This window comes from Nicotiana sylvestris, chromosome 5 (genome assembly GCF_000393655.2).
Source record: "Nicotiana sylvestris chromosome 5, ASM39365v2, whole genome shotgun sequence".
Taxonomy (NCBI): Eukaryota; Viridiplantae; Streptophyta; class Magnoliopsida; order Solanales; family Solanaceae; genus Nicotiana; species Nicotiana sylvestris.
The window spans coordinates 101958650-101971196 of NC_091061.1; the positions used below are offsets into that span (position 1 = coordinate 101958650).

At 34.9% G+C, this 12547-nt stretch overlaps 1 protein-coding gene across 1 annotated transcript; it reads left to right on the top strand.

Moving 5' to 3' along the window:
* The first annotated feature begins 4227 nt into the window (after positions 1-4227).
* Positions 4228-12083, top strand: LOC104229658 (proteasome subunit beta type-5-like). The gene is made up of 8 exons (XM_009782337.2): positions 4228-4389; positions 5525-5649; positions 5764-5893; positions 6716-6822; positions 10601-10735; positions 10815-10918; positions 11429-11529; positions 11670-12083. The coding sequence occupies exons 2-8, from the start codon at positions 5533-5535 to the stop codon at positions 11795-11797; spliced, it is 822 nt and encodes a 273-aa protein (XP_009780639.1). The 5' UTR covers positions 4228-4389; positions 5525-5532; the 3' UTR covers positions 11798-12083.
* Positions 12084-12547: the final 464 nt, after the last annotated feature.

Genomic DNA, 12547 nt, shown 5'->3' on the forward strand with positions numbered 1-12547 from the left:
TAGCTTTTACTCAATTGAAATCATGTCCATTGAATTTATGTAAAGAGACAGCCTGAAAACTAGAAGAAGAATTGTCCGCTATTAAACAAACCTTCAAAGCGTCGAGTTCAAAAATTAAATTTTCAGACTTGGATTCAATTTCAATTGATTGTTGTGGCAAATAATTAAAAGAACTTTAAGGAGATTATATCTGAATTTTCGGGCAATTCGGTAAAGATTTTGAACAAATTTAGTAGTATTTTCAATCCTAGATCAAATGAGGAAGAATAATTTGCTTCAATTTAACTGAATTTACAAATTTTGTAAAAAAACGTATATCAACTTTCTGAAAATACAAAAACTTAACTAATAGCTTGTTTGGCCAAGTTTCTCCAATTATAGAAGTACTTTTTTTTCAAAACTGATGTGTTTGACAAAGCTTTTAGAAGAAAAAAAAAGTGTTTTTGAGGAGAAGGAGAAGCGGAAAAAGTAGCTTCTCTCCAAAATTACTTTTTTGAAAAATACTTTTGAGAAAAATACACTTACAAATAGTTTTTAAAAACTTGACCAAATACTAATTGCTGCTCAGTAGTGTTTTTCAAATTAATTAGACAACAAAAATTGTTTCTCACCAAAAGTACTTTTGAAAAAAAAACACTTTTGAGAAAAAATACTTATCAAAATAAGTTGATTTTTGTAGCTTGGCCAAACATGCAATAAAATCGGATAAATAAGTTTATAATTGGGAATCTTACGTAAATGTCCCAAATAAGTCTCAATTTACCAACTTCTAGCCATTAATCATAGACTTATCAAAACTAGTCAAGCGCATATAAAATTGAAAACTCAAATAAATAAAGTTCCTTCTCTCCAAAAAGCACACGCAAAGATCTCCTTCCATATTTTTAAGCGTGATCAATAACATTAGATGCAAGACGGAAAGGAAATTTCATGAATGAGATAACAAATAAGATGATAAAATACAATATATATATATATAATTTGAGGAAGATTGGAGGTGATTTGGACTGATTTAATATCAAAATTCGTAGTTAAAATCGAGTTCAAAGAATTCTTATGTGACATGTACCACACATGTATCTCACATAGAGGTATACATGGATATACATGTGGTACATATTTGATCCAAATATGATACATATGTGATACACAATTTTTTTTATGTTCATCTTCTACTTCGAATTTTTCAATTCAAACCACCTCAAAACACCATATCACCCCAAAAACGAGATTCAAGCTCCTTAAGATGTACCCAATCTATTTTAATAACACCCACTCAAAAAAATGAAAAATTTGGTCTTTCTTTAGCTATAAATATCTAATTGACTAATATTTGTAATATTGGGCATAACTGGCAATTTCCCTTTATAATTTTGTTTATATACGAAATTCGGCCCGTACGTACATTTAACAATGGGTTTTGACACAGTTACCCACAGAAACAAAACTATTTACCCTTGTCTACTCATTTATTTTTCTACCATAAACTAATTACATTTCCTACCCATTGTAGGTTTTGTGGGTAATTTTTTCTTTATTCTCCAATTCTTTTTTTTATTTCTATGCTTCTTTTCTTTTCTTTTTTTTTTCTTTTCTCCTTTTCTTTTTTCTCGTTTTCTTCTTATTTTTTTTCTTTTTTCCTATTCTAATTTCATTTAACTTCTTTTTTTTATATTCTTTTTCTCTTCATAGTTCATTTACTATTTTTACTATTTTTTATTATTCTTTTTTTATATTATTACTAAAGAAAAATCAAATTATGTACCAATTATATGTAGCTAATACAACCAAAAAAATATTAACTAACATATGATACCAGTATAGTATATAGTTATACCAACAGGGTATACAATTGAACGCAAAGAGTTAAAAAAAAATTAATTCAATTATTAAACTGAAATAATATCAGTTGTCAATACAAATTTCAAATTTTTTTAAATGGACCTAATTGTAAGAGTGTACCGTTACATTATATAGGATACTATAATATATATTTTTTGGCATTTTAAATTTGCTTCTCACGTTGGGTAAAAGCTCAAAATAAATTAATAGGGAAAAAACAAATTAATTTACGGGTAATAAGTCTACTATTATAGTAGATTGTATACTATTACAACAAATTGTTACAGTATATTGCATATTATTATAGTATACTATAACAATATATTGTATACTATAATAGTATATTGTTACAGTATAACTATATACTCCCATAGTATATTGTATACTGTAGCAGTATACTATTAGGTAACTGTGTTTGCAGTGTAGCTGTATACTCCTACAACATATTGTATACCGTAGCGGCATACTGAAGTTGTGTTCTTTTTCGATTTTCAACTGAAAATTTCAATCTCAATCACCTCAAATCAGTTCCAAATGCTATCAAATTTCAGTATGAACTTCAGAAGGTACTATAAGCAATATTTAACAGCACCCACCTTGAATCAAACAAGAAATCTTCAAAAATAAAATTGAACTTCAAGCCCAACAATGGTGGATATTCAAATACACACAAAAATTTAGAACTGGAAAGCTTACTCGAAGATACTATAAGCAATATTTTATAGCACCACATCGAATCAAATAATAAATCTTCAAAAAAACTATTTTCTTCCTTAAAACTTTGCTATAACATATAAATTGAAAGTAAATACTATTAAAAAAGAAGAAGATAGAGACAGAGGTGAGAGTGGGCGAGAAGTTGAACTAATGTTTTCGGAATGGGGTTTTGACACAGCTGGGGAGTTGAGCAAAGAATTGGAGGAAGGTAAAATGAGGAAGAAGAAGAAGAGGAACATAATAAAGGCGGGTAAATAGTTTGAGGCGCATGGGTAGGAGTAGTAAATTGTTTGGACTTGAACATTAAAGAGTAAATAATTTAGAATTAATGGGTATAAAGTGAGATTTTCTCGGGGGAAGTGCACGGTTGGTCACTAATAACACATGTATTTACTTTTAAGCCGTCGTTTAAAATGTCTTTAGTCTTTAGCCACTGTTTTAATGAACTTTAACTGTCCGGACGAAAATACCCTTCTGCTCATGTGCTTAACTTTAGGACTTTAGGACTTCAGGACTACATGTCCTTAACTTTTCAACTTGAAACTTTAAGTTCAGGACTTCAGGACTACATGTCCTTAACTTTTCAACTCGGAACTCTAAGTTCAGGACTTCAGGACTACATGTCCTTAACTTTTGAACTTGTAACTATAAGTTCAAGACTACATGTCCTTAACTTTTGAACTTGAAACTCTAAGTTCAGGACTTCAAGGCTACATGTCCTTAACTTTTGAACTTGGAACTCAAACTTCAAGACCAAACGTACTTACTTTTTGTACTTGTAAGTCAAAGTTGAGGACCTATTGTCCTTAACTTTTGAATTTATAACTGTAAGTTAAGGATTGCTTGTCCTTAACTTTTGAACGTGTAACTATAAGTTAAGGACTGTCTGTCCTTAACTTTTGAACTTGGAAATCAAAGTCAAGGACCTACTGTCCTTAACTTTTGAACTTGTAACTGTAAGTTAAGGACTGCCTGTCCTTAACTTTAGAACTTGTAACTGTAAGTTAAGGACTGTCTGTCCTTAACTTTTGAACTTGTGTCCTTAACTATTGAACTTAACTTTAGGACTTCAAGACTACATTTACTTAACTTTTGAACTTGAAACTCTAAGTTCGGGACCATGTCCTTAACTTTTGAATTTAACTTTAGGACTTCAAGACCACATGTCCTTAACTTCTGGGAAGGAATTGCATTTGCTGTTTACTCATCACTCTTTTTCTTATTTTCACAATGTCATATCTTAATTTTTTTTTTTTAAATCTGGAACCTCTCCCCATTCTCCTTTTGCTTTTGTAATCGTTCCCTTATGTTCTTCATGCTTGTTTAGCTTATCAACAAGAACTATAACCAAAGGCATTTAACATTCAGTAGCATTAATAGAAGTTCGTACTATTTGGTGCTCTCGTTGGCTTTCCTTACCAATGGGTGAAGGTGAGGTTCCGATTGCGCATCTTAGATGCGGAAATGAAACAGTATAAATACACTGCATTTCCGTTTGGAAAAAGAGATAGAATAAAGGGTAACACAATCTTTTCATATTAATTTTAATAGACTAGTGACTATTATTGCGGATAAAAATTAAATACCAGCTTAAACAGTAGCTGCCCACGCCATTTATACGATTTTCTCATATAACAAGTCTCAAGCCCAATTAGCTTCTTTCGGGTTCCTGTGGACACAAAGAGATCCAGTCCAACCCGATATATTCAAAAGTAACAAGCCTGTTTCTTCTTCAGCAAGTCGGAATCACTCCTCAGCTGCTATTTGTCTGCGATCTCTGTCTTCTGCGACGAACTCTAAGGCGATCTCTTTCTGCGGCCATATCGTGTTGTAAGTTTCCTTATTTTGTCTATATCCCTCTCTCCCTCTCTTTATCGACTGTCGACGACAAGAAAAACCCTAATCTCTTTCATCCGTGAGTTTTTAATGGTAAAATACCGTGTAAAGTGAAGTCACAATGCTTTATTTTCTGCATATCACTTCTTAATTGTAGCTTTTGCAATTTTGACAAGTTAATATTCATTTTTATTTGCTTCTATGCCAATATGCTATTGTGAGTTTGTGACCTAGTGGTTAATGAACTGGGACTGAACCTTGGAGACCAGGTTCAAATACCAGTAGAGACAAAAAGAAATACTACTCTCCCCCCTTCAGTTTATGTGAACCTATTCGTAGTACGAAGGTCAAACTGACTAATTTTAGACGGGTTATGGTCCATTGCAAGGTATGGGACTTGAGTCTCACATCGGTATTGCAATGTGCTGATGTGGGGTTTATATAGCCTTGTGCTCTCCCACCTTAATAACTAGCTTTTGAGGTGTGGTTCTCTCTAGGTTGTATCGGGATGTGAATTTGAACATAGAATTTTCAATCTTTTTGAAATAAAATCTATAAATCTATATATTTAGAAACTACATAAAAAGTACTTCAAGCCACAATAGTTGACAATTCAAAATATTCAAGAAGTATTCGACTCCCCAAATAGTAATAGGTTCACGTAAAGTGGAACAAAGGGAGTAATAGGTGATTTATACAAGGGATTCAAAAAAATCTATAGAATGTCATATTTGGGATTCGAACCTATGTCTTAAAGCAATTTTTAAACATTTTTTTATAACGATGGTGTCTGGGCCATCTTGTGTGGATACCATGGTTATATCATTTTTTTTTTGGATAAGGTCAAGTGAAATTTTATCAAGGTCAAGTAAAATTTTATCATTGTATTTAGAGTTTTTACTCCTTGGGTTGAAAGCTAATGTATTTAACCTTGTAATCATCTGATCAGCAGATTTTCAATTACTAATGTCTCAAATTTTAACCATTTAATATTAGATAAGTTAAGTCTATCCATCCAGATCCTCTTGTTTAAGGTAATATGCTTCTAGTACTTGAAATTTGTCTAGCATGATGATACAATTATTAAACAGTAGATTGCTTGTCATTAATCTTTCTTTTTGTGTTATAGGTTGTAAAATGATGAAGATTGATTTTAGCGGACTTGAACCGACTGCCCCAATCAAGGGGGAGTCCTCTGAGCTGTGTGATGGCATCCTGAGTTCTCCATCATTCCAAATTCCTAATGCTACTAATGTTAGTTTGATTGTTTTCTCTTGGACATTTACATTCAGTTGATTGGTAATCAACTATGCGCTGAGTTATTTGAACTTCATATTCATCATTGTCTAATTTGCGTGTTTTTCTCAGTTTGATGGTTTTCAGAAAGAAGCAATCCAAATGGTGAAGCCTGCAAAGGGTACCACAACTCTTGCTTTCATTTTTAAGGGAGGTGTAATGGTGGCTGCTGATTCTAGGGCTAGCATGGGAGGATATATATGTGAGTTTTTTCCTTCAATATAAAAAATGTTGACTTTTAGAATATTGATGTTGACCTTTTAACAATGTGAAGAAAATTATTAATTGCTTATTAATCCACAGATTTTTTAAAGCATTTGTTCGCCTATTTCTTGCAAAATTGCTGGCAAGAAAAGTTATTAAGGTGCCATATCACTTATTATAATAATGGTAGGGAGTAGAATGGACGTGCTAGACCTAATTGTATTCACAATTGAGTTTCCCACAAGAAAGTGGAATAGCATTTAGCTGGTATTGGTTTCTAAAGTATCGACATAAAATTGTGAAAGTTCTCCTAGGTTGCTGAAACTTTTCAAGTTTTTCCTTTTTCTTGTGTTTTGAGGACACCCTCTCTGTACAGGACTCTATTGTCATTGTCACTAAACTAATTGGTCTTGTTCTATTCAAAACCAAAGCCTTGACATGGAATTTGGATAAACAGATCGGTGATGGATACCTTGAAATTAATAACCTATGACTTCAATATAGTTATGTGATGGACTATTCAGAAGTCATGCTAATGATTTATGCTGTGATCATCAGGATATACAGGTTAATTCGTGATTAGAAGCTTTTGTTCTCTCTCTCTCTCTGGATATGTAATACATCTTTACTTTTCTGTATGTGTCATAACTATAACTATCTAGTTCTTCACTAGAGGAATGTCCCTTCCAATTTTCAGGTTATTAGATTTCTTTTTTTGTAGAGAAGAATAAAGTAATCTTAATATTTTGGTGTCTTTTTTAATTCAGTGGTTATTTTGATTTGGTCATTATCAATAATCATAGTCTTTCTGTTCTTGCAGCATCTCAATCAGTGAAGAAAATCATTGAAATAAATCCTTATATGCTTGGAACAATGGCTGGGGGTGCTGCTGACTGCCAATTCTGGCATAGAAACCTAGGAATCAAGGTAGCTATGAAGTATTATGTTTTCTTTTCTGGCTTTTTGCATTTTTCCATCTGGCGAAGAGTGTGCTCTAGACATGCAATTAGAATAGATATAGAAACTACCAAGTACTCAGGGGTGTTGGGCTGGGATAGAAATGAGGACCAGTAACGTAAGTTCTAACACGGAGTATGTAACTAGAATAAACAAAAAATAAAAAATGAAACTACCAAGTATTTGGGGGCGTTGGACTGGGGTTGATATCATAACCAGGAAAGTGCTAATTTTGTTGCCATAGTGATTCTTAAAGATCACCAGGATTTTACCAGAAGTGCTGGCCAATTTTGAAGGAAGATCTGATAGCTGTTCTTGAGCATTTGTACAAGGAAGGAAAACTGGAAAGAAGTCTGAACATAACATTTATAGCACTGATCCCAAAAAAGAAAGGAGCAATAGAGATAAAGAACTTTAGACCATTTAGTCGACTTTGCAGTGTATACAAGATGATTGCAAAAGTTCTAAATGAGATTGTAGACAGTTATTGATAAGTTAGTATCCAAAACACAAAAGCTTCTGTGGATGGTAGGCATATTATGGGTGTTGTGTTGGTGGCTTCGAGTGTCTGGATTACAGGATGAGATCTGAACACCCTGAAGTAGTCCTTTCTATCGAGCTTATTAGTAAACATGGGCTTTGGAGAAAAGTGGATGAAGTGGATAAAAATCATGATATGAGTATATCTACTGTCAATGTGTCAATACTCATCAATGGAAGTTCAGTAGGTTACTTCTCAATTCAAAAAGAATTAGGATAAGGGGACCCATTATCTTCCTTCTTATTTCTTCTAGTTATAAATAGGATTTTAGTTTAATTCTAAATGCTGCTGTCATGAGAGAATGGGTTTAGGCCTTGGTAGAAAAGATCTTGTAATTGTATATTAGCAGTGTCAATGACAAAAAATGATATACTAGGAGGTGTCACATTTATTATTTGTTGGCGACACATTTAATTTTATGTGATGCAGACAGAACATATTTAAAACATTTTAAGGTGGTGTTGCTTGCTTTTGACGCAGTCTTCAGGCTGCATATAAGCTTTTTAAAAAGCAGCATATCTCTCGTTAATAGTGTAATTCTACTGAAGATCTTACCAGAATATTGGGCTGCAAGGTGGAGCAGTTCCTTACTACTTATCTTGGTTTGCCACTGGGGACAAAAGTTAAGACAATCTTCAAATTGTCAGGGAGTGGTTGTGAACTTGGTGGACTACAAAATCGCAAATTAATCTAACTAGAGTTCGTTTTACAACCAAATGCGGTTCAATTACATTTATCGAGACCTTATCCATCAAGTTACTGGACCCTAATTTTGAAGATTAAGATTCTCCCAAAGTTCTGGTTGTTGGCTTTAATAGCCTGAAGATTCTATCGTCTCATAAAATATTATATGGACAAAAGCTTATCAGTAAAAAAATATATAGTGCATGTATTTCACACGTGTTGACATGGAAAAAATAAAGGCGAAATACATAAACGGCCCCCTTTAAGCTGTCCTCAACAACTAGCCAGACACCTCAGCTGGCCCCTTTTTCATTTAGACGCTTCAAGTGGCTATGAAGTATATCGGGTCAACACCCGAGTGCAAAAGAAACACCCAAGTGCAATAGGTCATATGCGTGAGTTACTTTTGCCATTGACGTATCAAATGAACCAATTAAACAATGACACATATAATTTGTAATAAAAAAATTCGATACATGTAATTAACAAAAGAAATACATTTAAAGAAAAAGCTTTTTTTTTTTTTACTTTTAAGTAGACTAGCTCCCCTCCCCAGCCTCCCCCACTCCCACCAACCACCACAAAAAAAAACAAACTATTCTTCTACTTCATCCTCTCACCCCCTCACCTCCTATCTCTCTCAACCCTAATTCAATGAAAGCCATTGCCGTTGTAGGACAAAAAATATTCCAATAATTAACAACTTATTATTAATGGTCAGTGGTGCTCATAGGTGATTTTAGTGTTGGCAAATCCAACTTGCTTTCTCGCTTTACTAAAAATGAATTAAGCCAGCAATATAAGTCCACTATTGATGTCGAGTTTGCCACTTGGACCATTCATGTCCATGAAAAGATTATCAAAGCCCAAATTTGGCGCACTGTAGTGCGAGAAAGGTATGGGCAAGAAAGTCTCCGTTATTCCATTTTATTCTCCCTCTATTCCTTCTCTTTTCTCCTCTATTTATAGGGAAAATCAGGAACTCAAAAACCCAAAGGCATGAGTGATGCCAAAACCAGTGATCTTGAAGGTTATCCATTGCTGAACCTTGATGGTCCATTGTGTAAAAGTGGAATCGACGGCTGAACCTTTAAAGGTTATCCATGGCTGAACTCGATGCGAGCTTATGTTTGTTTTTTTTGCACTTTCTGTGCGTCCAGTCTGAAAGAGAGGTGGTGGATTTATGGTGGAAGGTGATAGCTTAGGGTGGTGGAGCTACTGATGTATGGGTGATGTTGGGTCAAAATTCCCTCAGAGTTTTGAGCGAGGAAAAAAATGATAATGTAGTGTGGGACACACATACAAAATTTAATTTAATTCTAAAAACAAGAGGCAAAAAGTCTGATTAAAGCCTTATGCGGCCAAATGCAACTAAAATACATTTATCTTGCCATGTCAATGTGAGGTGTTACTTGATACACTTAAGCCGCTTAAAGTGTCTAAATGGTAAAGGGATCAGTTGAGGTGTCTGCTGTTATGGACAACTTAAAGGGGCTGTTTTGTATTTCGCCAAAAATTAATAGATGACAAAGCCACATGGCTTTTGAATTGAATTAATCAAAAAAGAACTTTTTAGTGAAAATAATTAGAGTAAAAATCCAATTGAAAGAAAGAGATCCCCTCCCCACCCCCTCTACGATAGCCGCCAGCTCCCTTCCCCGCCCTCGTATGGTCGCCACAAGCCTCCCCCCAACCCTCTATGGTCGCCGCCAGCCCCCGTTCCCCTCATTCCTTTCTTCTTCCCCCCCCCCCCCCAAAAAAAAAATAAAAAAAAATAAATAGAAATGGTGGTGATGATTTAAGGAGATCCAGTGGTGGCTTCATGAGTTAGATGGTGGAGATGAGGTGTTTGAAAGAATGGAAAAGAGAAGAAAAATTGGATGATCGTTAGAGGTGTTTGTGTTGGCTGGATTTTGTTGGTGGCTGAATTTTGTGTGGTGGTAGGATTTTTGTGGTGCCGGCAGTGGCAGAGCAGTGGTGTGTGTAGTTTCTGAAAATCGGGATTTTAAAATTTTAAAAAGAAAAAGAGAAAAAAAAAAGAGATTTTTGAATTTCACACACGCCCAGGAGAAGTGAGAAATGCTTTTTGCCATGTCAGTTTTGTGTGTTTAATAGGCACATATTGAATGAGGTTGGAGTATCAAATAGGTGCAAGCATCATGCTGAGGTTGCTAAGTAAGATAGTGGCCAAATTTAGGGAGTTGTCTATGTATTTCGCCTTGGTAAAAACTACAACTAACGTTGATCAGTTTTTCTTAGTGGCCCCTTTGCATTAGTCTTCTTTTAGCAATGCTTTTTCCATTTCCCCCTTTTCCCTTTGGGCAGTATGCGCGGGTTGCTATTAGCTATTTGAATTGTAGGCCCCCTATATAGATGACCAATTTGACTGCATATGAGAAGGCTCCTTCATTGTCGATCCTACTCAAATAATGTTCTAGGGATGTTTATTATGAACCATTGCAGTTTGTTTTTTGGATTATTTTCCTTGAGAAGTCTGTTGACCTATCCTCTTGCATTATTCAGTGTCGTCTACATGAACTGGCTAACAAAAGGAGAATTTCTGTTGCTGGAGCTTCAAAATTGCTGGCAAATATTTTATATTCTTACCGAGGAATGGGTTTGTCGGTCGGAACTATGATTGCTGGATGGGATGAGAAGGTAGTAGAAGATGATCCTGTATTCTTGATATGTGACCTTGCCCCGAGTTTCTTACTAACATAAAATCTTGATGGTGTAGGGTCCAGGACTGTATTATGTGGACAGTGAGGGAGGACGACTTAAAGGAAACAGATTCTCTGTTGGATCTGGTTCACCTTATGCTTATGGTGTTTTGGATAGTGGGTATGTGCTTCCACATTTCCCATCAGCATTTCCATGTTTTCCTAGTCTTTAATGATAACTACTAGTAAGCTTCATATCTGTTAGAATAAGGTAATGTTGAAAATTTGTAAAGATTGCATAGGTTGTGGAGTCCTCAGTATTATTATTTTCGCTTTCTGCCATTGTCCCGTATGGCTTCGGCATCAAGTTGTTGACCTAAGCCATACAAAATCTGTCTTCTACATGAAAAGAACGAGCTTTCTCCTGAATATCTCCAAATTTTACAGTGATGATGATATGATGAAAAGTGCTTCACTTCATGTACTAATGGCCAGTCTGAGCATATTTTTGTTTGTACTCTTCTCAAATTTGTAAATGGGATGTTGTTCAATGTCGTGCAACTGTGTTTCAATTGGTCATTGACTCCTTTCTTTGTGCCCTTATGCTTCTGTGGACTGATGAGTTGTGGAAACTGCTAAAATCTTGCATGCTCTCTGAGTTTACAGCTTTTCTCCTCCTGTATTTGTCTAGGTACCGCTTTGATTTATCTGTGGAAGAAGCTGCCGAGCTGGCAAGACGAGCTATTTATCATGCAACATTCCGTGATGGAGCTAGTGGTGGTGTTGCTAGTGGTATGCTTCTCATTTCCTCACCTGTGAAAAACAACCTAAAATTCAAAATATGAGAGAATTCTCTCCCCTTTCTACACTAAAATATTTATGCTGCATGTGTCTCTGTGCTTTTGGTTATTGATTGTTATGGTTTGTTTCAGTTTATCATGTTGGACCAAACGGATGGAAGAAGCTATCTGGTGATGATGTTGGAGAACTTCACTACAATTACTATCCCGTTGAACTCGAATCAGTTGAACAGGAAATGGCTGAAGTGCCCGTGGCCTGAGGAGAAAAAGCCCTAGGCAATTGTTGTTATTTTGTTTCATGATTGTGTAAACCAGATCAAATTTGTTTCAGTCGTCCAACATTATAGAATTTAAGTTTATTTTCTTCAAATTGAATTATACTCTCTCAATCTGGATATACTTTTCCTTGCATAGCTTGTAAGCTCCCATTCTCCTCCATTCAAGTTCTGTCCTAATTTGGAGAAGGAAAAAGTTGAGTATTCTAGCCAATGGTTTTGTAACCTACTGTGCTACTACCCTTATATCCTAAATGCAGTTTATCCAAAATTAGCTGTTCTAAATTTCTCGTCTGCAGTATAAAATTTCACTGCCAAGTAATCCTAGTATATTTTAGTGTTTTGGAGCAAAATTTTGATTATTTGGTAAAATGCATTACTACGGTCTACGCTTGTTTCCTTGTATAGGCAACATTTCTTCCGTAGTTCTCATTGTGGATTTGTTGAGGGTGTTGCATACACTATCCTCATGGACTAATGTCATCGTTGTGGTTTATCCCACCAGCTTTTAAAGAGTAAAAATTGCACAGGGTGCCCTATTTGGTCGCCCCCATTTAATCTATACCCATTTTTTTAAAAACTTTTAACTTGTACCCACTTTTTAAACAACTTCAGCCCCCCTTCTCCTCCTCCTTCTCCCAGTGATCTCCATATCTCTTCGGAACTTAACATTGATGTAACAATATCTTTTCTTCTGTGGCTTCACTCAATTCCTCAGAAGCCATCTTATTATAT